We start from the raw sequence: 26,962 nt of genomic DNA on the forward strand, positions 1-26,962 counted from the left end.
TCTGCTTCTCTTTCAAAATGGTTGAAAGTGCTAATTATCTTAAAAGCTATGTTGTAAAGAGGGGCAGAGGGATAAACTGAGTGGCAGTGCTTTCTCATAAGCCCTGTTTTCCTGGGAAAATGGGCTAAAAATTAAATTACTGGTGACACAGCATCCGTAACCTTTGATCATCCAGATGTTTCAAAGCATAGTCTGGACACGCTGTTTGAATAACAAATATGGAATTAAAGAGACAGGCAAATTTTAGTAATTAATACTCAAAAGGCTGAGGTTTATCCTTGCAGTGATTACGCTGAATGTTCATGTGGATGCCAGTGTCTCTTTAATGAGTACAGTTGCTTTGCAATATGTAGGGAGGGAGCAGGTCAGGTTGTCTGGTTTTAGACGGACTTACTGTGGAATGGTTTTTATTAATTCCATTCAGAGACAAAAATTATATATTTCATTACCTATCAGAAAGAACAGAGAAGTGGCTGGAAGAATTATCCTAATCTGGTAGACAGACAAATCACTCTGTCTAAAATGCCCTCCCAGCCCCTTCTTTGGTAAACATCTTAGACACGAGCCACTGGATTGGATGCATCTTGAGCTCATTCAGCTAGCAACACCATTTTCCCACTTTGTGCCAGTTATTCCTTGTTGATTCCATTCACCTAGCTTTATATGGCTTAAGCACCACTGCCCTGATGTTCCAGCTTAGATAATTTCTCTTTCCTTGTCTGGAATAACTGCTCTGATAGGAAAGTGCTGCGTTTTCCAATGGTATGCACCTGCTTTTTCTTCCTTTAGATGCAACTTTGCTTAAGTATCTTACCAGATCTTCATCACCATGGTACCTACTTTTTCTCCTTCTGCATTAGAAGAGATTCTTTGTCTCCAAAGTGATGGTAGATTATATTAATGCACCTGCAGCAGAGGATTTAGAAGCAGCATTTTGTCCCCCCAGCAACAGAGACAAAAACAGCAGAAGGCAGATCTGCAGCCTTAGCAACAAAAGTTATCAGAAATTTGGAATTCTTCTTCAGGATGCTGACCTGTAGATTTTGCCTGATGACAATTGTGTCTGAATTCAGTTAAAATATTTTTTAAAAAATCACATATACTTACCTAGGATAGATTTACTGCAATTAAAAAATAAATTCAGCAGATCATAGGCTGAATGGAATTTCCTTAATCATGCAGATGAACCTTACTCAAAGGAGTAGTCTTCAGGTGAATGTGATCAACTCTGTGAGATTGAAAACCTTTCTCTTACAAGACTGTGTGATGGAATCCATTCAACTCAAAGCCACAGTGGTTCCCTATGTCTGGTGCAAGTTCAAATATTGTCATTTAGGCAGAATATCCAGACAGAATAGTAATGCTACCTCACTTACACATGTTCATCTGCTTGAACGGAAAACCACAAGCTCTTATTTTGTAATATTAAGAATACATGCAAAAATTCTTTATGGTTGTATAATTACAGAACCAGGGGATGAAATCCGATTTTGTAACTTTAGGGTGATTATCCTTCTAAGAAATTAGCCTGCATTGCTAGCTCAAGCCTATTTTTCTGTTCTATTACTCATACATGTTGTTGTTCTATATTTATTTTAAAATTTAAGGAATTGTGTATTAGAGAAAATATACTGTTGAAATAAAAATTCAATATGAAGCTGAAAACAGCTTTATCATTTCTTAATTGCCTTGTAAAATATGCAAAATACATAATGTTTTCTTTCTAGCGTTTGAGAACCTGTTTTGTTCTGTTTCATGTTCTGATTGCTTCTAACAGCTGTTCTAATGAACTTCTGAGATCATCAAAGGAATATCACTATAAGAATTGGGCATTGTAATAGCTATTATGATGAGGTAGGAACAGTAGGACAAAATCAGTCTTATGGTGAATGGGAGGCAAACCCAGTCCTAGTTGGGTCAGTCAGTGTTCTCTGGTAGTGGCTGGTCTGTATGGAGGAACAGAACCTGCTGTTTCTTGCAGCAATTTCCTTAACTCAAGAGTCAAAAGCTTATATTGTGAATAGAAGCATTTCAGCTCTGCAAATGCCTACACAGATGTAAAGATATTACCAAAAGAGGAAACTTCCCATTTTTTATTTTTTTTTTTTTTTTTTTTAAGAAATCTGTACAATCCCACTGTGTAAAAATGCATTAAGAATATTAGCATGGGATGTTCAAAATCTGAAAAGCAAGGTATTAATTCAGCCCACCTGTAAAAATGCATTAAAAGCAGTCTTTAATTATACACACATGTCTTACTACAGCCAGAGTACATTAAAATAGTAAAAATGGGTACAGTTCATTTCATAATCCCCTGTGGTGTAATTTCACCACTTCTAAAAGGGAAATGAATCTTGGTTACCATGCTCTGTGAGTAATGAAACTTTTGGAATGTTCAAGATAGAGGAGCAAGCAGAATGATGCTGTTACCAAAATGACTGTCCAGTGGCTTCTCTCAAGGCACAGATGCTGAGAGAATCCAGACAGAAATCTGAGACGCCCCATTTTGCTGCTATAAAAGCAATGGCCACTGACACTTGGTTTGCCACCTGTGTCACATGTGGCCAAAGACCAAACAGAAATATAAGGGATTTGTCCTAGCAATTCAGTTCACAAAACACAGAAGTTTCTGTTGTTAAAAAGAAGAAAAAAAAAAAAAAAAGAGAAATGTGCTATGGCTTTATGGCTCTTATTCTGCCAACATTTGCAATCTGGGATAGGGATTATCAAAACTAAGACTGTGGACTTTTGGTTCAGGCACACTCTGGTCAGAAAGGATGTCCAGTCATCCTGCACTGCCATTTGCAATCCCTGCAGTGCCTGGGTGACCGTTCCAGGGCTGCATTCCAAGTATTCTCTAGTATGATGCATATTGTGGCCTGTACTTATTGTAGCATTGCTTTGGGGACTCTAAAACAGTACAAAAATACATGTCCCAGCACTGATACCTGATCACACAGCTAACCATTCTCTGCACCTCAGGAGTACATCACAGATGCATCAATCACATGATTACCATTTGTCTTAATACAGGGAGAAATGTTAATAACCATTACAGGACTGGTGTTGCAGTAGGAGGCCTCAAAGAGGTAACAGCCAGCTGTCAAATACAGCAGACAGAAATCACTGAGAGCCTTCTTTATTGTTTCATCACTTCATCTTGAAGTGGCAGTTGAGTTGTACTTTGTAAAAGATAGTTACAGCAAATATTTAGGAGATGGAGAGTCGAGGAGAGCTGAAACAACAATTCACAGGTGTACTCTCACATGCCACTGAAGTAGAAAATTGACTGAAGCCTCTTAGGATGGACTAGTCATAAAGAGGAATACTGAGGGGGAAACAGAGAGGGAGGAGTTTAACTTAGTGGAAGCTAGTGAAAGAAAACTGGAGGATTTACAAATCACCACCCGCAGTATTTCTACATCAGCTTCTTCTGTGAGCTCTCTGAATACCTAGAAATTTGAAACCAGCTTCAGATCTCAGGGTCTGCTTCTTTTTAAGTGTATCAGCTCATGATCAATTCATCCCTGTTACACACTTGTTTACATGGGTTTAAAACCATGGTTCTTATAAACTTTGTGTGTAGTCAGGGCCTTCCATAAGGTGAGAAGAGTTCTGGGATGGGGGACCTGTTCACTGGGTCTGTAATCACCCATAACTGCTGGGATAACTGGTGTAAAATCTTGTTACAATGACTGGTAGAAATACTGTCTGTAAAGTGCCTCTGTTCTGGGGGAGGGTATGAACTCTGTCTAGACTTCTGGAATTGTATTTATACATTGAATAAATACAAATTACTATGTTGGGGGAGAAATTTAATCCAACGTACAAGTGCTACAGAGGAAGATCCTCCATAAGGGCAATGAATGAATTGGACAAAGACCGATGGGATGAAATGCATCCCTTACCATATACTTTACAAACTCCATGGAATCTGGCAGCACCAAAAACCCAACTTCTTCACAATTCAACACTTAGTTTATAGTCATGCTTTTAGGGGTGAAAGATCTTTTTTTGGGTGGTGTGCTGATAAGCCAGCATCTGCAGTTTTGGGGAAGAGCAGTAGTTTCTAGGCAAGAATGGGAATCCGAGGGAGTAATACTCATCTAGTCCTGCAACACTGATCAGACTTTTGACCACCAACAGCACAATAGATGAAAATAAGGCTAAATTTACAGGTTAATTCCTTGGAAATGGTCATATCAAGAATATAGATTTCTAGTAGGAGGCTTTCTACACCTGTTGCACATCTGCAGCAAACACCTTGAGTCAAACCTGAATGGTTTGGAGCTGAATTATTCACAGAGCTCTGGGGCACCTTGTGCCTGGCACCACATTTGAATTAAGAAGCTCCTTGGTAGTCCTGCAGAGCTAAAAACTCCATACAAAGAGCTTTATGGCTCTGTAGAAACCGACTCAAGATGAGGCTGGTGCTGAGTCTGAACTAATAAGCTCTGCAAGTCTCCATTCGAAGCTTCTCAGAGTGACTGCACACTGCTTCCCAGTATGTCTCATGATATCAGTATTACTTAGTGTGCTTTTTTTCTCTTACTGTGATTATTTCAGCATGATGCTTGTACTTCCATTTCCAAGAATTTTAATGAAAGAGCTGAGGCTCAAGTTTGGAATTTATATTGCTCTAAGTGATAGAGGCTGAATCTGAGTGCCATTTTTCAAGAGTGTTTCAAAAGGCCAATTGAACAGTTCAAGATTTAAAGGAAAGCTTTTGACCTTCTGGTGAACTGCAGTGGCAAACAAAAGTTCAAATGTTTGTTGCTGTTCCTCCAGCATGTGGAACCATACAATGTATAAGTGTGCCAAATTCAAGTCTTCTAGTTAATTAAGACTATGACAAATAATTATATTTCAATAAAAGAAGAACATACATTGTATAACATTTACTATAGTTTTCAGCAATTCTCCCTGCCCAGTTCCCAGGGAGATGAAAGGAATTTAAGTAATCCAGGTGCAGTGCCAGGCCTGACATGTTTCTGGGCTGCATGGATCATCTAGTTATAGGTAATCAGAAGTTGACTCTGGGTATATTAGACCCTGAAACTCAATCGTAAAATTATACTAAAATCAGAGTATTCCAGTAGTAATTAATTTTTAATAAAAACTGTTTTTTCACAATGTTTGAAGCAAATTAAAGATGAATTAACACATCTCTGTGTTGTAGCCTCTAGATGATTTTTTTTGCCACTAAAATATTTTAGTATCTATTGTGTAATCTAGTGTTTCACAAAATAGGGCTGAAAGACATGGGAGTGTCCACCAACTAAGAAGAACCTAAAAATACCGAGCACCTACGATTACAGTTTCAAAGTAAAATACAAGCTAGTTCTTCAGCAGTGTTTGTAATAAAAACAACTATATTTTGTGGTCTTAAGTACACCATATCTTCAGTATTCATGTTTAAAAGAAACCACTTCTTGTTAGTTTCTTAGATTCTTCTTCAATAACTTGCATTTGAGCACATGGATCAAAGATGAATGGAGTCACTTCTACGATTCACTGTATGTAAAAGAGAATTTGATTGATCCACTGCTAAGGTAAGTAGAACTTAGTAATAGTCTCTGGCCAGCTCAAAGTTTAAAAGCTGGGGAAGGCTTGTCCTGAAAGCTCAGTTTTCTGTTAAAGTGTTTCTCCTGTTGAAATCACTCAGAACCCTTCTTGTCTTTATGAGACTTTAGTAATCCCTTTTACTTACCCAGAGGCAACTTTTCTCTCATAGAAAAGTTCTTTCACAGCTGTTGCACATTTGCTCCCTGGTGCCCCTGAATATATCAAACATCATAATCTGAAAAAAAAATAATAGAAAGTTCAAATTATCTTACAGAGTTAGAGTCGTGCCTTATAAGTCACTTCAACATCTGTGACATTTAGGCATTTGAAAAAATGATGTTTGACTTCCCTTGAGTTTGGCTTTGTGCACAGACTTGTTTATGCCGAGGGTCGTAAAATCCCTTCTGAGCAAATCAGATAAGCATGTAAACAAGTCTTTTAAAATTATTATTTATTTACACAGTTGCCGCATCATCTAACAGCTTAAATGCTCTGAGGTGCCAGGTGCATCCACACACTGGTTGGGTGGTGAGAGAGTAGCAACAGTGCCCTTGTCAGACTGGAATATTTCCATGTTCCATGAACAAACAGTAGCTTTGCAGCCTACTGGGTCACTTTTTCGCTGTTTTTATCCACAACAGTACAGATTAACCCAGCTGATGGCAGACACTGTTAGACAAAAACATGCTACAAACAATGCCAGCTGAAAAGGAGTTTGCATCTGGTTCTGTCATATCAGAGACACTAGGATTGATCCTTTCATACTGTGTAGTTTATGAGCACTCCAGCAAATGTACAGCATAGATTTGGCTCGCAGTGCTCTGAATGTCACGGTGCTCTACAGGAACCGCAGGGATGGATGTATCTGAAGTCAGAATTTGACTCAAAATACTCCACTGCAGTGACTCTAATGATAACATATGCTTACAATACTGTAAAGATACAGATAGAGGGGTAGAGATACACATCCAAATGCGCACAGTTTTTATATGTACACATCCATGCAGGCAGATGCTCAGGCCACTGCTTGTTTCATCAGCACTCAGCTTATTGGAGCTGTCCTTCACAGTCACACTGAATGACTCGTGTTTGCCTAAAGTGGTAAATGTAAGTTATACAAGAATTTTAAAGACTAGATTTGGTTCTTGGGTTTGAATCTTCCTTCAGGGGCTGAGGATGCACTGATGAGTTTAGTCAAGTCAGTAGTGGAAAGTCCTTTAAATATGTTTTTTGTGTTCCTCTTTCTAATGTCAATTATGTTAATATAAGGAGTCCTATTTATTTCCGTGGAGCTTCATCACTTGCACAAGTTACTTTCAAGCCTCCTTGCATGTATTGACAGTACACTGATTGTGTCTTACCTTTAATCTGCCCTTTCCTGTCATTCCTTGGAAGAATTTTGAACCTTCATACAAGTCCAAATCCAAACACAGAAAAAAATTAATCTTGGCTGCCCCCAGGGTTCACTGAGGGTTCATTTGCTAATTCACCAAACTCCTCACATCTTTCTATTTTTTTACTAGAACTGCCTGTGCTTTGAGATTTATCTGTGTGTCTACTCTGTTGGTTGGTTCAAGTGACATTATTCAGACCACTGTTTGTTCACAGTCTCTTCATCTAAGTATGTTAAGTGTGTAATTAGCTTATGACAGCTGCTTTTCAGATTCATAATCTGGTCCTGCTGCAAAACGAACTGGCAGCAAGGAATAGTTGCTTAGTCTGTAAAAACTGTGGCTATTTCACCAGTAGTAATCTGAATGGACCAGCATCTATCAAGAGGTGAAGTAACACAGTGCAACTAAATCCTGAGTACAGATTCATAGACCAGTTTTATCAAAATTGAATGGTTGAAAGCCTTACAGAATTTGCACCAATGCCAACACTCATATAGTGTGTGTTTGTATGAAATAAAAAAATTAAAATAAAATTGAAAATTCTGTTTTTATTTGAAGGTGGCAGCCAAAAGTCCAGCAACTCATTGAACAACTCACAAATAAATTAAATAATTGTGCTACCACTGTCAAGGCTTCAAAAGTCACTCAGCCAAAGGAATTTAATTTGACTGTACCCAAACCACGTGCCATTCCTCCATCTCTGCCAGTACAACTGCCAGCACTGGAAAAAAGACGACCTGTAAGTTGATTTATGATTTGAAAAACCCTAAATTTAACATATGCTTGTGCACAAAATCTTGGTAGGGGAGTTAATAACCTCTTTTAAGTAAGAACAGAAAATTACAACCTTTGACAGATCAAAAAGTACTTTGGCAATTATCTATGTTATTGAAGGTCAGATTTCTAAAAAATCCACCAATAAATTAATTCTCTTCATTTCAGGGAATGTTGTGTAAGCAAGTTGTAAGGGAAAAGGGGAAAGGTTGGTTCCTGTAGCCATTTTGTGACTTTCAGAGGTAGAATTACAAAAATGAGTATAAATTGATGGCAGCATTGATATGAGTGTTTCTGGTAGTCCTTGGCTTTGTAAGATGTTTGCTTTGGATAATGCACTGAAGCAGGTAAGAAAAGAACATTGAAATAAAAATGTTTTATTAACTTAGATTTTTTTGTAGATGAACTCTCATTAAAATGAACAGGAAAAAAATTTAACTGGAAATGAGATGGACTCTAGGTTTGCAGCTCCTCCTTGAGGGTGGAATTTTTTTCCTTTCTAATTGTGTTAGTGCTGAATCTCTAAAATTAAAGTTTTCTCAGTTTAAATTCATTGCTTATCTGCAAATGAGACTCGATGTATCTTTGAAACACTAAGTTGTTACTTCACCCATTGTCTTGGATTGTGGTTCAGTTACACTGATACAAATCAGAGACCCACAACTGGTTTTAAGTTATCTCACTGGAGTAAAGCAAACAGGATCTGGGATCAAGCTGCTATGACTAACTTAATAAGGACTCCAAAACCATCTGTATTTAAATGCAGTGGGAAGTGAGCTTGGAAATCATAGATTTGGGCATTATCTGCCACCTTGTATTAGCACTTCAGGTTTTAAATAATACATGTGTTGAATGCTCTTAGAAACCATTTACATCTTAGGATGGCAGAGCAATTTAATGGTACTGTGTTATATGGTTAATGGGATTTTACATTGAAATAGCTTAATACCAGGCTCTGAAAAACTGCATTTAATAACTACTTAATCAGTATAGGAATGAGTCATGTTGCTGTCATTTTAGAACCTTTATGCTGTGCAGCCCCTCTCAGAATAAATTTGCTTTAATGCAGATGCATTTAGCGAAGTTCGTTTGTGTTGTTAGGATTATACTAAATTTGGTTTACATTCCAGGCAGGTCTGCAAATTTAAAGCTTGTGTGAATCTAAAACCAACAGTGTAGTAGTGACACATGTTGTACTCATTTCTGTGCCTATCTCAGCAAATTAAGCTTCACTTTAATTTGCCATATTGGTACCAGTATCACCCTTTTACATCCTGAAGGGAAGGGAGACTGAAAAGACAAGCTCAGATAGCAAGGGTCAGTAAAGTGAGTGTTTATTTTTGACATTTAACAATGAAACAACTCACTCTAAATGTTTGGTGTAAATATCATAAATTCTTGTCTCCGCTGGCCTTTGCACACAAGCACGTGGATGCAGACACAGGTAGGCAGATATGCACTCACACATTCATAAATACAGTTCTGCAAAGGGGTGCTTTACCTCGAAGTTTGCAAAGGAGACAAATAGAGATAGGTGCTTAAACCTGATAACATGCAAAATTATTTGGACACATGTAACTTCCTTGGATATCTTGGCCTAGAGTGACAAATAAAATCCATTCTTTTAACATCAGCACTATATTAGAACAATAAGATTATGCAATGATTTTATCTTTAGATTTTCTGAAGACCAATAATATAGTTTAAAAAAACCAAAAATGCTGCACTGGGATGTTATTGTCTCACCTTTCAGGCAAACTTAATGTATTTTTTCAATATTTTCCTTATTATTTCAGCTGTACGTCATGAATGAAATTGCTGATTGTTTAAAATAATTAAATGAGTGAAATAATTTAAGCAATACAGAGGATTTTGTTTGCAAATATACAGACCAAACAATAGATTTATGATCTTCTTATGTATAAAACCAGAAACCCTTATTACAATAGCATTGCATTAGCTTGTCCTTTTCTACCTTTCAACAATAACTTTAAAAAAATAAAGGAGGGATGAAAGTTCAAAGCAATTATTCATTTTGTTCTTCCTTAAATTTCTTGTGGTACCTACTCCCAAAATAAACCTCTGGTTAAGGAATATCCACACAGCCTGTGTGAATGTGACCACTAGCTGGAGAGGGAAAGCAAGGTTGGTGTCTTACTGCCAGCCCCCTCTTTTCACATTTGGATTAAGTAGGTACAGTTTGGCCTTTTTGATCTCTCTGTTGCTGGAATTTACAATTTACTCACAGTGACTTCTTATCCTCTTCCAGCAACTGGGTAATTGCTGTATTGTCTATCTGTCTGCCTGCGTGCTACTCATACCATGGTGTCTGAGGGCTAAATTACCAGGCTAAGAACGTTTTTGAAACAGAGCTGATTGAAAAGTCTCCTCCTTAAATTACCTGGCATAAGCATAGCTGTTTCTGAGGAGAGATTTTCAGCTTACACTGGCAGATGAGTGCAGTTTTGCAGGTAAAGCACATGACTAGGAAGAAGAGTGAAATAAACTGATACTCACTGCGTGTGCAACCCTTTGCAAATCCTCTGGGCTTTAACTTCTCCATCTATGAAAGCAAAATAAAAATTCTTAGATACTGCTGGGAAATACTTTCATTTCTGCTTCACTTAAAAAGCTCGCAAAAATACCTGAGCAGTCTCAGCAGTGCATTTAATTGCGAGCTGCTTCTGTTTGTGTATTTGTTGTAGCTGCAGATACAGATGTCACATAGCAAAGGCAGTGGAAAGTCACAGAATCACAGTCCATCAGGTTCATGACTTTTTGAAAGCACAGCTCTTTATATAGTCCAATAAAACTAGATGGGATTCACATGTTCCCCAAACTGATCTCCAGTACAATACAGATTATACATTTTCTCCCTTAATTCTTTAATTGGTTTTGTAACTTCTAATTGATCTAGAACATTTTTAGCAAGATAAACATTTAAGCAGATGCCCACTAAACTGTCAGACTATCTCACCCACATAGGAAGGAGACACTGAGTTTTTTTCAGAGTTTACTCTGGGCAAAATTTATTGCTCAAGCAAATCTCAAAATCTCCCCAAAGTCCCTGGTGTCCTGTTGATCCCTATGACGGCCATACAGTCATTTCCTGGTCATTGTAGCTGTAGCATTTTCTGATGTGTGAATGCCTTCCTAAATATAAGACTAATGCTAGGAGGGCCCTTTCAGTCCTCTGCCTTCAAACATTTAATCCACACCTTCAGTGGAGGAGGTGTGGATTAAATGGAAAGGCCCAGAGGAAAGGCCCACTTTGCCCAGTGTATGTTTTCCAGCAGTGGCTTAAACACAGATGTCTGGGAAGACCAGAGGGGTGGGTCAAGCATAGCTGCTGCTTTCTCCACCTGCCTTCTCCGTCTCCCACCATTTCAGCTCAAGGACTTCCTCGGTTACAATGAAGTTCCTGGGTATTTATTAAACTCCAGAGGATTTCTCTTCCCTAAACTTCACTGGAGTCTCTGTAACTTGTTGCTACTGGTGCTGAAGAGCTCCACAGCTTAACTTTATTCAGCTGCCCTATGTGGCTGCCAGTGCTGTGAAACTGGATTTTAGGAGATGTCAAACAGAACTGTTCCCATTCTGGCAACACTTTTTTCCCCTTTGAGAGGGCCTAGAGGACTTGCTATTGCTTAAGCCTTTCTTGTACTAGTTTCAAATTTTTCTTTCATTTGACCAGAGATTATATTACATTAGACAGGACTGAAAAGCCTGAGTAGTTCCAGCTAATTGGAATCTGTCCCTGTCTTCTACACTGGCACTAATAGAAATGAATCAATATTTAAAAAATAACTGCTGCTGTTCTATGGTAAAAGTGAATGTTTTTTTTCTTCCCCCAAGAATGTTTCACTTGGAATGCTTTATATCCTATGTTCTAGAGATTTTTCTCTTTTCATATAGGTTCCTCCAAGCACCTACAAGCCTCCAAAGGAAATAAAGCAACTAGAGGAAATCAAAGAAAAAAATTTCCAAAAAGCAACTGTAAGTGTATTATGTTCTTGTTCTACTCTTTCCTTTCTTCTAAACTTGTTTTTCTGTATTGTTCCATCTTCACAGGTCTTAGAACTTTATCTGAAACATATCTGCTTTTGCACCTAAATTTTGCACCTTGTGGCTCTTTCTCTATAGAGTCATGAAGTTTGTATCCTCTATTCTGTTCTATCACCCTCTTCCCATCTTCTTTATTTTATTATTAATTGTCTGAGACAAGGTCCACCTTTTAGTCACCGTACAAGTACTATGTGAGAAATTTTGCAAGTGGCCATGTAAGGCAGCAGAAACATGATTACTTTCTTGTCTTCTCAAGCTTGAAGTAGTTTGATGGTTCTTTTACTCCCACAAGAAATATGGATATTTAAAGTATTTGGTTATTAATTAAGGCTTCAAATTACAAAATACGTTCAATATTTTTGTTTTTTGTAGTAACTGATAAATAACCATATAATCATCCACTGTTTTAAAATATCAGCAGATTCTGACTTCTTTTTTTGTGCAGACTTCATACTCTTTCCTTCAGCAGCTGAGAGAGTGGGAAGTCATCCTGGTTTGTACATGGTCTGTGTGTTAAGAGAGCAGGAGAAGGGAGGCCTGGAAAAATAACGGATCTAGTTATTTTATCCAAACTTTGACACGAATCTTGTTCAATGATTTAGCTCCTGTCATAGTTAAAGCAGATTGTTATCATCTTCTCCTCGGAAAGGAATTAATTAAATGTCCATTTCCACTTTCTTTCTCCCTCCCCACACTGCAGTCACCATATCCAATTAAATAACAGTATAATCTTGATAAAAGGTATTGCCACGTGACTCCTTTTAACTGCACTCTCACACCTCCATTCTGAAAATGCCTGACTGCTTTTCACTGGCCAGTACAAGTCCATCCATTGCTGTTCTGGGCCCTCCTCATGTCCTTGTGAAAGGGGCATTGGATTCTGTTCTGAAACTATAGTAAGTGCTTTAATATGGGATAGATTCTAGGGGGGTAAACTCTGCATTCCTTTTGCTGGCCTATCACATTACCTATGCTTGATATTTCATTATAAAACGATAAAACATTATTTTTTATTCTTTTGTTATTTCCATATTGTGGAGGAAGCACATGCCTATTTGTCTGTGTGCTTATTTGTACATTACAAACTGCTTAGAAAAAGAAGGAAGGAAGAGCTAAACATCACAGTGCCTAAATTGTCAAAAATCTACGGCAACTATAAAATCAGTTTACAACAGCCATATTCTTCAGTAGTATTATTCATTCTGCATGAATACAAGAAACAAAGGAAAACCACCACAGAAATTATAGCTGCAGTAACAGCAGCTTTTGCCGCCTCTGGAAATGTTATAAAAGGCATCCAAAGCATTCACAAAGGTCAGTTCCCTACATTGTTTGCAAAGCAAGCTGAAATGATGTGTCCTAACAGAAATATGCATGAAAAAAGCCATTTGTTCCCAAGCATTTTTGCAGAAGCTCTAGCCATGTCTGAGCATCTGTGAGGAGTGAGAACTCTGGAAGCCACACTCCAGACAGTTTCGGAAGTGCTGATGTTATCAGCTCCTTCCCAGAAAGCCATTAGAAAATCTAATCTGTGTTTCACAGTTCTGATTAGAAATTTGGTTTACAACCAAAGGAAATACACAAAAAACCCAAGAAACATGGTTGCCTGTGCTTCCCCCTTTAAAATGACTGGGGGAATTACTGCCAGAGGTGTGCCCATTGGAGCAGCCCCTGGTGCTGTGATCCCCTGATCATAATCTTCTAATGTAACTCAAAACCAAAGCCACTGTTTGTCAAGCTACGTGGAAATAGTTATTACCAATGGTACTGTACTCATGTGCCATGGACAATTATGATGCTTTTCAACTGAAATCTGGATGAGCAATATGTTTCATATGGATGGACCTATCAAAGGCCTGATGCCCTGTGCAGAGGATACAACCATGCAGAACTGTGAATAAAATCTATAGTTGCTTACTTCAAGTCTTTAATCAGCAATGAAAATTCATATAAATACTAAGTCAAGCTTTCAGGGTCCATCTTGGGACCAGTGTTATTTTAGTGTCTTCATTGACAACATAGATGAAGGGATCAAGTGCACCCTTGGCGTATTTGCTGATGACACCAAGATGAGTGGTGCAGTTGACACTCCTTAAGGATGGAATGCCATCCAGAGGGACCTGACAAGCTCAAGAAATGGCCCATGGAGAATCTCATGAGGTTTAACAAGATCAAGTGCAAGGTGTTGCACCTGAGCTGGGGCAAATCCCCCATATCAACACAGGCTGGGGGATGAACGGATTGAGAGCAGCCCTGCTGAGAAGGACTTGGAGGTGTTGGTGGATGAGAGGCTGGACATGAGCCAGCCATGTGCACTTGCAGCTCAGAAAGCCAACTGTGTCCTGGGCTGTATCAAAGCAGCAGGACTGTGGACAGCAGAGAGAGGGAGTGGATTCTGCCCCTCTACTCTGCTCTGTTGAGACCCCTCCTGCAGTGCTGCCTCCAGCTCAGCACAGGAAGGACATCAACCTGTTGGAGCAAGTCCAGAGCAGGACCACCAAGATGATGAGAGGGATGGAGCACCTCTCCTATGGGAAAGGCTGAGAGAATTGGGATTGTTCACCCTGGAGAAGAGAAGGCTTCGGGCAGACGTAATTGTGGCTTTCCAGTGCCTGAAGGGAACCCAAAAAAAAGACAGAGAGAAACCTTTGACAAGGATGTGTGGTGACAGGGCAAGGGGGAATGGCTTCAAACTGAAAGAGGGTAGGTTTTGCTTAGGTGTTAGGAAGAAATTCTTTCCCATGAAGGTGGTGAGGCACTGGCACGTATTGCTCTGAGAAACTGTGGATGCCCCATCCGTGGAAGTGTTCAAGGCCAGGCTGGATGTGGCTCTGAGTGACCTGGTCTAGGGAAAGGGGTCCCTGTCCATGGCAGGGGGGTTGGAACTAGATGACCCAAGCCATTCTAGGATTCAGTGAACAGACCCTGAGATTAGCTTAGTTGGTTAGAGCACGATGCTAGTGATAGGGTTGTGGGTTTGATCCCGGTAGGGGCCACTCATGAGTTGTACTCAATAATCCTTGTGGGTCCTTTCAAACTCAGAATATTCTGTGAAAATAGTGATTAGGGCTGCAAGGCTTTTTGAGACAAAATTATTCTTAGAGAATTTTAACGTACCACACTTTTAAGTTAATTGTTGTAATTGCAGGATCTGCTCCTGAAAGCAAATACTGACCGATTCAGGTGTGCAACCATGAAGCCTGAAAAGAGAGAGGTATGCTACAAAATACTTTCCTACCTAAAAATCCTCCAATATGAAGATGAAAAATGACTGGAGTATTTAAAGATACCTCAGAATATTTGAAAAATCATATTTATTTGGGCTTAGGAATTGTGTGGTATGATTTATAGCTGTACTGTCATTTCACATCCATAGACCAACACTTGCCTCTTTGGATCCATAATGCACAACCCCCTTTTCTTCTAGTGCTGCTTTATTATTCTCCTAATTACGAGACAATCAGCCTTTCTGTGAAACTCCTCCAACAAGTCTCCAAACTGGCAATAATTCCCTAAATCCACATATTATTTTTCCATTAACTCATGCCACAGAGCAGCCAAGCTGAGGGAATAACAGTCCCATTCATGCAGAATTCTTGCTTTGGTTGATTCCCAGCTCACAGTTATGTCACCAAGCTATGTATGTAATATATGCATTTCAGCATCACTGCTGCATATTCTATTCACTGTGTTCATCCCCATGATACCAGACAGTTTCACATCAGTATCTATAGCTAACATGATAAAATTTAAATTAATAACCATCAGTAGAATTCTACCACTAATTAATAATTTCATGAAGTGTGCACTGACACCCTATTTTTTCCTCCCAGTATTTATTTCAGATGAAAGCTGAATTTATTCATATATATAATATTTCATAGTCAAACAAAGCATCACTGTTACTTCTTTATTATTGTAGTCAATAAATTTTAATATTTGACCTACATTTGTATGGTCATTTGATTTGAAATTTTCCCTCTAAATTGGATGCACATAGCAAGTTTTTGTGCATATAACAATTCTGAAATATGTCCCCTATGTATTTGTTACTCTAGATGAAGATTCAAGTGTTATTTTTGATAAATATCTAATATTTTTTGCTGAATAATTGAAAATCAGTTTCTGAAATGAAACTATGTATTTTGGTCTGAACTGCAGAGCACACATGACAGTGTGAAGAGTAAACCAGCATTCCGGGCTCAGAAGATCCAAACTAAGGTGAGAAATCTTTAAGGAACTGATGTCAGATGTACTTGAAAATTTTGGAATGAAAAACAGGCAAATCCTGTGGTGACACAAACTCTCCTGGAATCCATGTTTTTATGCTAAGCTCTGTTACCAGGAGCATGGGATGGATTGGTCTATGGCTCGTAGATTTTGTTCTATGCACCATGAACAATCCACAAAGAAATAGTCAGGGAGCAATGTGAGTGTGGTTACTCCAGGAGGGAAGAGAAATAAGGAGCCACAGGTCATGAAAGCACAGGCAGTGCCCTCACCAACCAGGACACGGTATCTGAAAGTGGCTGTTGGTGGCAGTGACAGGTTCTGCTGACAGCAAGTCACGCTGAGACAAAGCAAGGTAACAGGTCAGGTCTGGAGTGTGCCCTGGAAGTGCATTCAGGAGATGAGGCTACAACAGCAAGCTGTGTCCATGACAGCAGGAGACAGAACGGGAGAGCCAGCCAGGAGTGGAAAAAATCCCAGCACAATGGGAAAGGACTGAAGCCCATATGTGAGCTTGAGTGGGGCTCCCAGACCGGTGAGCAGAGGGTGTGAGTGGAGCTGCCAGGGGAGCTGGTCAGGGTGATTAAAACCTCTTGGTTCCCTGAGGGCTCTGGCAGGTAAATTGTGTGCAGTTGCACCATGTAACCGTATTGCCTTAACAGTGTTTTCAGTTGCAAAGGGAGAAGATTTTACATAATATGGTGAGAACTGAGAATCATCCCCAGGAAAAAAAGAATTGTAAACCCTTGGGTTAAGAACTCAGCATAAGGACAGAAGAATCTTGCATCAGTAAATCACTGTTTCAAAATGAGATCCTAAAGAATGCTGAGCAATCATTCCAGCTAATGACTGTCTGATACACAATGTACAATCAGGCTGATGTTTGTCTTGTTTCCTTCAGACACACACAGAGGTTATGAAATCCACTATACTGATTGCTTCTCTTCTAGGATTTCCAAGGGTCAGGGAATTGTAAACGTGGAAAATGGGCTGTTCAGCCTTAATGGTGTAACACGTGAAAACTCACGTTGCTGTTTCTGCAATAACTGTACCACAGATGATCTTCAGGCTTGTGCTTGTTCAATCTGTCACCTTTCATTTGTTTCAAGCTCATATGCAGAATAATTTAAGGTGGAAGCTGTGCTTGTATCATGATCTCAAATATCTTGTGAGCAGGTCTGCCTGTGTATTTAGGGACAGCTCATATATACCCTGAAAAGACACTGTTTGGGGAACTGGGCATCTGGCAAGTATTTCTAAAGCCGATCTGGCATTTATCACATACCAGAGTTATCTTTAATAACAGTATCAGCTACTCAGTCTGCTTGCTTGTAGTCCAGCAACATTTAAATTACAGGAAAGTAGTAAGATCTCAGTTCCTTCTGCACAAAAAAAAAAAGGAAAAAAACTCCCCAAAATAGGAAACATTTACATGGTTAACCCAACCACACAGAATCTGTAATTATGTGGGCTCATTTCAAAACTCTATATATTCCAGTCCTTTTTCTGATCATATAAAGCCTTAGTATAGACTAATGAGAGTCAAACCATCTGCCCAAATTGCATAACAAAAAAATATGGATCTGGCATCCTCTGGCATTGATCAGGGCCACTTCTAAAACCTGCTAGTGTCTCCTCTAGAAGCATAATCAGTTTTATCTTGTCTAAACACATTTGCCTTAAAGGTTAGTTGGGTGATATTCAAGATGCTGCTGTAACTTTCAAGCAGAGATAGGCATATTGCTATTGACTTCTAAAATACTTTCTATTCCTGTTGCCTCCTGCCTGTACAACTCTGTGAGTAGGCAAATCCCAAGAGGAAAGTTTATCCAAGACGTATAAATAAGATTATAATCTATCCTCAAATTAATGAAATTATGTAATGTTTTAACCAACAAGTATTTTCCTTTCCTCCTTTTAGAACACCCACACTATATTAAATATATTTTTTTCATTTGAGACACGTTTATTATGTGCAGCAGCAGTTATTCTCTTGCTCTTCCAAAGTATCCATTCATCCTTTTCAGTGGGAGAACGAGGCAGTACAAATGCATCATCACTCTGTCTCAGTCTGCCTCTTGCTCATATCAGGCCTTGCTCATTACATATTTATTGGTTTTGGTGAACTACTGCATGTTCATTAAGTGGCAATAGTGAAAACAATTTTTTTTCCACAAGAACTAGAGTCTTCTGCAATTTTCCCAATTATTCCCATTTTCTCATCTTAAAAGAAAGGAACATATCTCATGACCGGAAGAGAATGAGTAAAATTCAGAACTTCTTTGATACTATATGGCATAGAAGAATCTATTCACTTATTTTACTCATGCCTGCCTGCATATACCTTGGGAGTCCTAGTTATTTTTACCATATTGCCATATTTCTGTTTCATTGTTATACGGTCATATTTCTGGTCAAGAAACTGCAAAACTGAAGCTAAAGGTATTTCCAAAATCATTCTTAGTTCAGTTCTCTATCCAAATTATAGCTGGTAAATACCAAACATGAAATCTGTATTCATAGATAATCGCCAAAAATATGAAAACTTCTACAGTTGTCAGAGAAAATGTCCAAGTTGACATTTTTTACACAGTAGAGTACATAAAATACAGTCTGGCAAATGACTGTTCATATGATGCAGAACACTATGAGATGTGTAGAGAAGTAGACCAAAAGGTAGAACATCATTAGGCATTAAGAAGACTAAGTATAGTGGGTCAAACAAAAAAAAATAAAATACATTATTTTTGATTATTTTCCTGCATTCTTCAAACTATCAAAATGTTGTCAAGAATCAGACAGGTATTTAACTTCTGTGCATTAAAATATGCCAGCCATGTAAAAACATCTTAATTCTACTTTGTGAATTTCTGATGGAATGTGTTTTCTATCCTCAACCTACCTAATTAACAGAAATTATGAAACATACTTTTTTCCAGTTAGCTCATGCATTTCAGGAGACTGCAGTGCATACTTGTGCATACAATATTTGCAGTATGTAGCTCGAGTGATTCTGTGCATCTGTTTCTCAGCCACTCATTAAGTTCTTAATTTGGAATTTAAATACATGTTTTAATTCTGAACACAGAAGTTGTCTGGATTTAAGTCAAATGTGTTGTGATTAAGCCTTGTTTTCTGCAGGAATGATCCCAGTTTCTATCCCAGCAGCAGTGCTTTGCCCTGGTTCAGATCAGGTCTCTTACACGTGTCTGCAAAGGTGATCCATTTTTTCTGAATAGCTCCTTGTGCAGGGAACAATTTTAGCTGGCAGAGAAGCTGTTCCCTTCCTCCCTCAGTGTTTAGAGGTTGTCAGGTAGTCAGTCCTAAGGCAATACTTAGAAGAATTACAAAGCAGCCCCAGGGTCTAGTCCAAGGTACACCATGAGGCCTGAAAGTCGCTGAGACCTGTACCTCGCTTCTTCCACCTAGAAAATGGATTTGGCAATGGGGGATGCCAGTTGTCTTGGAAATACAAGTTATAATAGTGATTATTTATGAAATGCCTCTGAGGCCTTCCTATGAAAGATGCTGCTTATGTTTTACTGGAATGGTTTGGGGTAACTGACTGTCTTTCAGAGAAGAGGTTTATTGTCTTTGTCCAAAACAGATGGAATCCCTTCGCACTGTGTATATGAGCACTGGAAGATATGAAGGGAAGTGAGGACATTCTATGGGATTTGACATGGTCCAGGAGTGATTACAAATTTATAATCCACTTGGGGGACTTTGCTGATTTCTTAAGCAGCTTGAGTGGTTTATGAACAGCATGCAATTTCATTGTGAATGTCAGATTAATGCTAGATGAATGCTTTAAGCAAAATTTATGCTGTCTTGGGTCAATTTATTTAACCCGCTGAAATGTTTTTATACTCTGTTTTATGGTTTACATTACTAACAACAGTATATACATTCCCTTTCCTGACAGATTGACAATATACCCATTAAATTAAACACTGCAGCTATTTTGAGGGAGGGTGCCCTCTATCAGAGGAAAATGGAAGAGGAGCTCAAGAGGTATGACCACTCTCCTTCTAGGATTACTTTTCACATCCCTGGATGTGGGATAATTAACCACATTCAAAATATAAGTAAATTACAGGTAAACTAAACTAATGGATCTGTTGTAAGCATTAAGAAGATATATAAAGACAGTTGACAAATAAAGACAAAGTGAGTTGAAAAAAAAGTCTACATTAAATAATTTTTTTTCTGTAGATGCTGTACAGTTCTGATTCAGCACTCTGGTTAGAGTCCACTTGCAAAGTCCAACAGGGATCACTTCTATATTTATTCTGATTCTCTAGAATAAATATTGACCCAAATACGCATCTAATTCTGAGTCCTTCATAAAGGTGCATCTGTAATAAGCCAAATAATTTCATATATCTCCATTTTCTTCAATGGTTGTGCTCAACTACAAGCCAAGTTTGATACTTTGACTTGTTTCTGTGTATATAAGAATACCTGTTCATTTCTATCACAGTAAGATATGGTGGGCAAAGAATGTGCTGCTCCTTGAGGCAAGGTAAGCCAGGAGCTGAGGGTGACAGCAAGGCATTGCAGGGACAGTGTCCTCACTGCCAGCAGCTCAGTTCCACATTACCCTGGCAAGGCAGCGGAGCAGATCCAGTGACAGACAGCAGGGTCAGCCAAGGGCCCAGGATTGCAGGATGAGTCCAAAGTGACGAGTCAAGGCCGAGGTCCAGCCAGGAAACCGGGTCAACAAGGCAGGGTCAGCAAGGCCCTAGGCTGGGTGCAGGCAGATCTGCAGCATAGCTTAGGCAAGGCTTTGAACACTGGCTTAAACCTGTCTCCTGGGATGAAACTCCACACACAGCAGGCCTTTTCATAGCTCTCCCTCACACAGTTCTTTTCCCTCAGCCCAGTCATGTGTTACAGGGTCACACTGCAACACAGCTATCTTTGAACACAAGCACTAAATCCTGGGCAGTGGTGGTGGGGTGGGAATAAGAAGTTGCAGGTCCTTCTGGTTCACTTAGGGCTCCAAGAAATCCTGACATAAGGATTCCTCTGCCAAGGAATCATTTTTCAGCAGGGCTGGTTTTCAGAGGATGTTAACTAGGGAGAGGTTGCCTCCTGGATGGCCACTACAGATTGTATTCTGTAACTAGAATTACAGAACATTTTCACCAAAAATTTTAACAAAGATTAAACCTCTATCATGTCATCTGGATTTAGTATTACTTCTAAACCACCTGACTTAGCAGGCTAAATACTAAATATTGCTAGCATTTTAAGTCCTTGAATGACTGTGTAAGGTTGGACTTGGTCCTTTGACCTTTCAGGTTTTGGTACATGCATCAGGATTTTAGCAGTAAGACATTATACATCACTCAGGTTCTGTGATCAGCTATGTATGTATATTGAGGCTCTTCTGTATTACATATGATGCTGTTCACTCTAGCTGGCAGAATTTGTTCTATTCACCAAAGGAACTGATTTTCCCTGTAACTATTTTACGTTCATGAGATTAATCTTCAGCTGCATTTAACACACAACAGATATAGATACATAGATATATATAGATATGTATGTATATACACACATATATATGCATTGGGGAGCAGCAGTAAGATGCAATTCACTGTATATTTGTCTCTGCCCTAGTTATTGGCTCATTCCCTCCTCTGCTGCAGGACTTTGATGGGCCTGCCCCAGGGCTTTGCTATGCTTTTCTCTCTCAGCTGAGCACAAAAAATAAGAATGTGACTTTGCTTAATAGCTAAATACTTCTTTGCCTCATTACAGCAATATTATTTAATTGACAGAATGCAAAACAGAAACAGAATTAAGCAGCAGTTTTTAATTCTCTGCGTTAAAGTTGCCAAGAAGATTGCCAAAGAGAAAAGTTATTTGTTATTTCTACCTGTAAGGAAAGCAATGCTCTGAGAAAATATTCATACCTTCAGCCTGATTCTCTCTGTTCCTCATGAGAATCCATACGTAGCTAAAGTTTGCCCTCTCTTGGGGCTTTGTTTAACTGAAAACTTTCAGGTCCATGCTCTCATGCACTTTCTTCCAGTCTGGCTTTCTCAGGCTTTCCTCATAGTGGGAACACCCCTTAGGCCGGAGTTAAAATATATCTGCCAAGTGACTTTGTGATGACCGACTTTTTTCTCAGCAGAGATCAAACCCTTCCTATCACAAAAAAACTACCAGAAATGTTTTATGAACCAAGGAAGGGCTGCAGAGCCAGATCCCTGGAACAGTATGCTCTTCTTTTCTCTCTTGTAGAGTGGAAAATTTGGAACAAGGGTTTGGAGACCCATCGGAATTCTTGGAATGGCAAAAACAGATGCGTGGAAAAGATTTGGAAGAACAGCTGGCTGAGATAGAGTGTAGGAGGCTTCAAGGGAAACTGAGTCATGAAGAGGCAGTTCTAGCCCGTCAGAATGTCATTCAAGAAAACAAGAAGAAAGCTGATCTACTGAGGGAAGAGGTAATGCATACAGAGATGCTCAAATTTTGCTTACTTTCAATCAGTGTAAAACATACCACAGATAATACCTCCTGTAAGAAGGTGTAAAAATTCTATGCAGCCTCTTTACTCACTGAAGTCTGCAAACAAAGGAAAAATAGTGCTATAAGTTCCAGATACAGCAGTACTTGTACATTTAAGTATTTTTATAAGTGATTGATTTGATTGATAACACTTAAGAAATAAATTGAATAAAAGCAGAAGGTTAAAGCTTGCTCCCCTATATTCACATCATTATGGAAATCCCTTTTGAACAGATACTGAGATACAAAGCACCATTTGCAATGCAATCGATAAAATATAGGACCAATTTCTTTATCTTGTTAAAATGAGAGCCACAAATATGAAAGTTTTTTTTTCTTAAACTGTTATAATTCAATTGACTTCATGTTATCTGACATGCCTAGGTCACTCTTAGGGCAAAATTCAGGCAGAGAACCCTCTTTGGATCTATCTATATGGAAAACTGAGTATTTTTGCCAAGAAATACTTTCACACAATTTTTGATCTGGCAAATCAGTTTCCCAAAAGCATTGCTAGATCTTTTCATTATTTTCCTGAACTTGCATTACATTTTCCCGGTGCTTTTCCTATAAACTAAACAGATGATCAATAATCAACACATACTATAGATTTTAAACTTTTCATAGCCACTATCACAGCCTTTTCTTTTCTGTTAGTCCAGTTTGTTGCTATGCTCTGTAGGCCAGTACTTGTCTCTTGACCAGCTCTCACAGATGTCTCTCTTCAGTGTCTCAGCAGAAGATGGGACAGCAAATGTACAAAATTTTCATGAAGATCATGTTGCAAAAGGAAAACTTGCTTAAGGAACTCCTTTTCTGTCCTGTACAATCTTTTGATCTTTCTTTTGGCATTGAGTCTTCGTGTTTGTTTAGACAGACTGTAGCAAGTGAACCCTACTATATTCAACTGCATAGTGTGATCACTCACACTCATTCCAAAATCACTGCAGTTGTTATATTCAACTACATTTCAGAGCACACGTGTTTTATTTGTTAACAGAAATGTCCCAATATGAATAGGTTTGGGGATGTGCAAATAAGACTCGCTCTCCCTTTGCCTGTCAACAGATGCCATCAGGGCATTTCACCCACATGCAGATCTCCAGACACACTGAGCACCAACAGCTGTTGTGCTGACCTTCCTCCTCCCTTTAAAACTCTGGTCTTACATCTAAAACAGAAAGAACAGCAAGGAATCTAGTCTGGGAAAATCCATTTTCCTGCTGCTTTTTCCTTTCCTCTGATAAAGAAAGGAACATGATAGGCACAAGTGGGCTGTGTTACAGAGCTATGGCTTAGGCCCAGGAAGATCCTGTAGGCACACAAACAGCTATATATTAGATTACCACATTTCTTGCTATCTCACAACCAGATACAGAAATGGCTCTTTTTGTCCACTTCTAAAAACATGTAGAAGGGAATCGTGGAAAATAGCAGCACAAATGTCATGGAGGGCAGTTGTGAGTAAATAAAACAGAGAAGAGAATCTGTGTCTCTTTCTTGTCCCCAGCCAATGTCCTTTGCTACTTTTGTGGATGATGTAATAGTTTGAATCCAATTGTCCTTGCCCTGTTTCAATGATTTGAGGCGCTCGGGTCACCAGTCATCAGGAGTTGTGTTCACCTCTTTGTTTGCAATTTAGAAAGCAGAGCTGATGCACCAGCACGCAGAGAAACGTCTACAAGAACAGAAAGAAATGAAAGAGCTGGCGGAGCAGGTCATGGAAGGACACAAGAATGTAAAGCAAGTAAAAACAAAGCTCCAGGAATACAAACAGCAGATAGGTATTTATATTTTGCCTGAAAAATGAGAGGTGATGCTAAATGTCCCCAAATTAATTCATCTTTCTTTTAGTGGGCCAATTACAATTTTTGCAGAGGGGAAAGGGAAATTGAGGGAAAGATCCAGGCTATATATTCCCATGAACGTATGAATATGAATTCCAGGAATAAGCTGGATAGATCAGAAATCCTAAGTTACCAGTCATGGGAATTAGTCTTTGTTTAAGCGAGAGAAATAAAGCACTAGTGTTCTGCAACCAGTTTTCCTTCCATCTAAAAGTAGCACATGTGAATGACTCTACTTCTTGTCAAGTCATGAACCTCAGATTCTTGCAATTCATATCATTTTTGCCTGGCAACTGGTGTGAAAGAATCATGGCTCAAGATTATTGTCTTCTCCAGAGAAGGCCACACAGAGAAAAAGACTGTAACTATTTAAAGAAAAGCCACCTTCTAGGAGGACAGTATCACAGGGGAGAAGGATGTAACGCCTCCAAGACAGACCAGTTGTTATGATGAAGGGAAATAATGTTACTCATCCTCCATTATCCTTAAAGAAAAATTCTTCAGTTAATGCATTAGCTAATAAAGCCCAGGCTGTGTCACCGATACGGTGTCCACATTTCAGTGCAATGCCATGTTTAACATCTACTGCATGAACAGACTGCCTCTAGTTGGACATATCCTGGTGAGCAGACTTTTCTCTGCTTCTGTACCTCCTTACTTGTATCCAAAAGGGTTGAGGCACACAGAGAGTGTTAGCCACTCCAAAATGGACTAGCAGAACCCACCAACCTTTGCCATTCAGTGATTTCTAGGGTATACATAGCCTGAAAAACTATGAATATTTTCTCTTGTATAATATCCTTTTATTAAATAATGAAACAGTATGCACAGATGAGAACAGAAATTAGAAAGCAGTAATTCAAAGTGTCTGTGTATGTATACAGTACATTTATGAGCTGAATAGGATAGATAGTGGAGGTGGGAAGTACTCATTTGTTTCTCTAATGATTCCTCCCACCAATGCCAGACTGTTCCCTCAAGTACCTTCAGATCAGTATTATTATCATTATTCACAAATGCATATGAATTTTTCTCCAGATGGACTACTTGTTAAAATAGGAAACCAGCTAACAGAGATTAATTCTTATCTTTCAGCTCAGCAAGTTTCTGAAGAAAGTGGAGAACTTCTTCGGCAAGCTTTAAAAGAAGAGGAGGAGAAGGCTAAGAAAAGATATGAACTAATTCAACAAATACGAGCTCTTGAGTCTATACCTGGCATCAGACACAAGTTTGTTGACTTAACAGAGGTAAGCTCAAAAAGCAGAACTACTGTTTTTACAGAAATGTGTCCTGTAAATGTTTCACACATTAAGAGGAATCATGTACTGCATGCAGATATATCCCAGTGTGGGTGCATTAAGTACAAAGTGAGCCCATAACACAAAGGTTAGATTTGAAATGGAACTTGCACAAAGTTATAAACAAAAAAAATTTTATCAAGAGCAATATTCTGATAGTAAGCGAAAACTTAGTTCCCTTGAACTTTCTTTGAATTTTGCCAGCAGAATCTGGGTTTCCTGATATCTTACAAAAACAAACTGGCAAGTGATTACAAGATGTTCTATCCATATTAACAAATTCAAAGATTTGTCAGTCCTGGGTAAGAACTGAATGAACACAAAGGTTGGACTGAGGTATAGCTGTTCATATTGCAGGGGTGACAGGCCATGTTAATTAGCAAAATAAATTTCCTTTGCTTTTAAAACTGTCAGCATTCAGATATATGAAAGAGATGGTCAAGAGAACCCCAAGCCTTCTGAGCTGTTACATATGTACTGTGCAAATGACCTGGGTGAGTGTTTAAGTCTACAGGAACTGTATCCCAAACTTCTGTGGATGTACAACTACTGATACACCTGAGACTGGGCTTTGCAACACCCAGACTTAGGCAGCATCCAGGAATCTGTTACCTTACCACTAAATCAGAACCAGATTAGCTGAAAATACTCCTCCATTTTTCTTATCTACACTGAAAGAAGAATAACATGGAAAACTATTAAATAACACAAGCATTTTAAATCACAGAATCCTTTTGTTTTGGTGGTTTTTTTCCTTTCCTTTCCTTCACAAGTACTCAAATGAAGAATACAAAAAACATCCATGGCTAGTCCATGGTCTCACCAGTGCCCAGCACAGAGGGACAATCACTGCCCTGCTCCTGCTGGCCATACTATTGCTGATACAGGCCAGGATGCCATTGGCCTTCTTGGCCACCTGGACACACACACATTGGCTCATATTCACCTCCTGCTGACCAGCACCCCCAGGTCCTTTTCCCCCAGGCAGCTTCCCAGCCACTCTGCCCCAGCCTGATGCACTGCAGGGGGTTGTTGTGACCCAAGCACAGGACCCAGGGCTTTGCCTCAGACCATTGTCCTCAGCCCATTGATCCAGACAGTCCAGATTCCTCTGCAGAGCCTTCCTGCCCTCCAGCAGATTTGTCATCTGCAAACTGACTGAGGGTGCACCTGATCCCCTTGTCCAAATCATCAATAAAGATGTTAAACAGGACCAGCCACAGTACTGAGCCTGAGGAACCAGGACCAGCCATCAACTGCATTTATT

General features: G+C 39.1%; 1 protein-coding gene across 4 annotated transcripts in view; it reads left to right on the forward strand.

Annotated features, from left to right (window-relative positions):
- The window catches only part of CFAP99 (cilia and flagella associated protein 99), a 57,690-nt gene that overhangs the window by 22,548 nt on the left and 8,180 nt on the right, over positions 1-26,962 (forward strand). For all 4 annotated transcript variants that reach the window (XM_027889067.1, XM_027889069.1, XM_027889068.1 and 1 more), the window contains 9 exons: positions 5,440-5,552; positions 7,518-7,698; positions 11,649-11,729; positions 14,947-15,012; positions 15,960-16,019; positions 19,954-20,042; positions 22,284-22,488; positions 24,193-24,334; positions 25,493-25,644. In XM_027889067.1, the coding sequence (XP_027744868.1) occupies positions 5,440-5,552; positions 7,518-7,698; positions 11,649-11,729; positions 14,947-15,012; positions 15,960-16,019; positions 19,954-20,042; positions 22,284-22,488; positions 24,193-24,334; positions 25,493-25,644 (1,089 nt within the window). The remainder of the gene's footprint in view (positions 1-5,439; positions 5,553-7,517; positions 7,699-11,648; positions 11,730-14,946; positions 15,013-15,959; positions 16,020-19,953; positions 20,043-22,283; positions 22,489-24,192; positions 24,335-25,492; positions 25,645-26,962) is intronic.

This window comes from Empidonax traillii, unplaced genomic scaffold (assembly GCF_003031625.1).
Source record: "Empidonax traillii isolate 1590-97213 ecotype Southwest subspecies unplaced genomic scaffold, ASM303162v1 scaffold250:size724861, whole genome shotgun sequence".
Classification (NCBI taxonomy): Eukaryota; Metazoa; Chordata; class Aves; order Passeriformes; family Tyrannidae; genus Empidonax; species Empidonax traillii.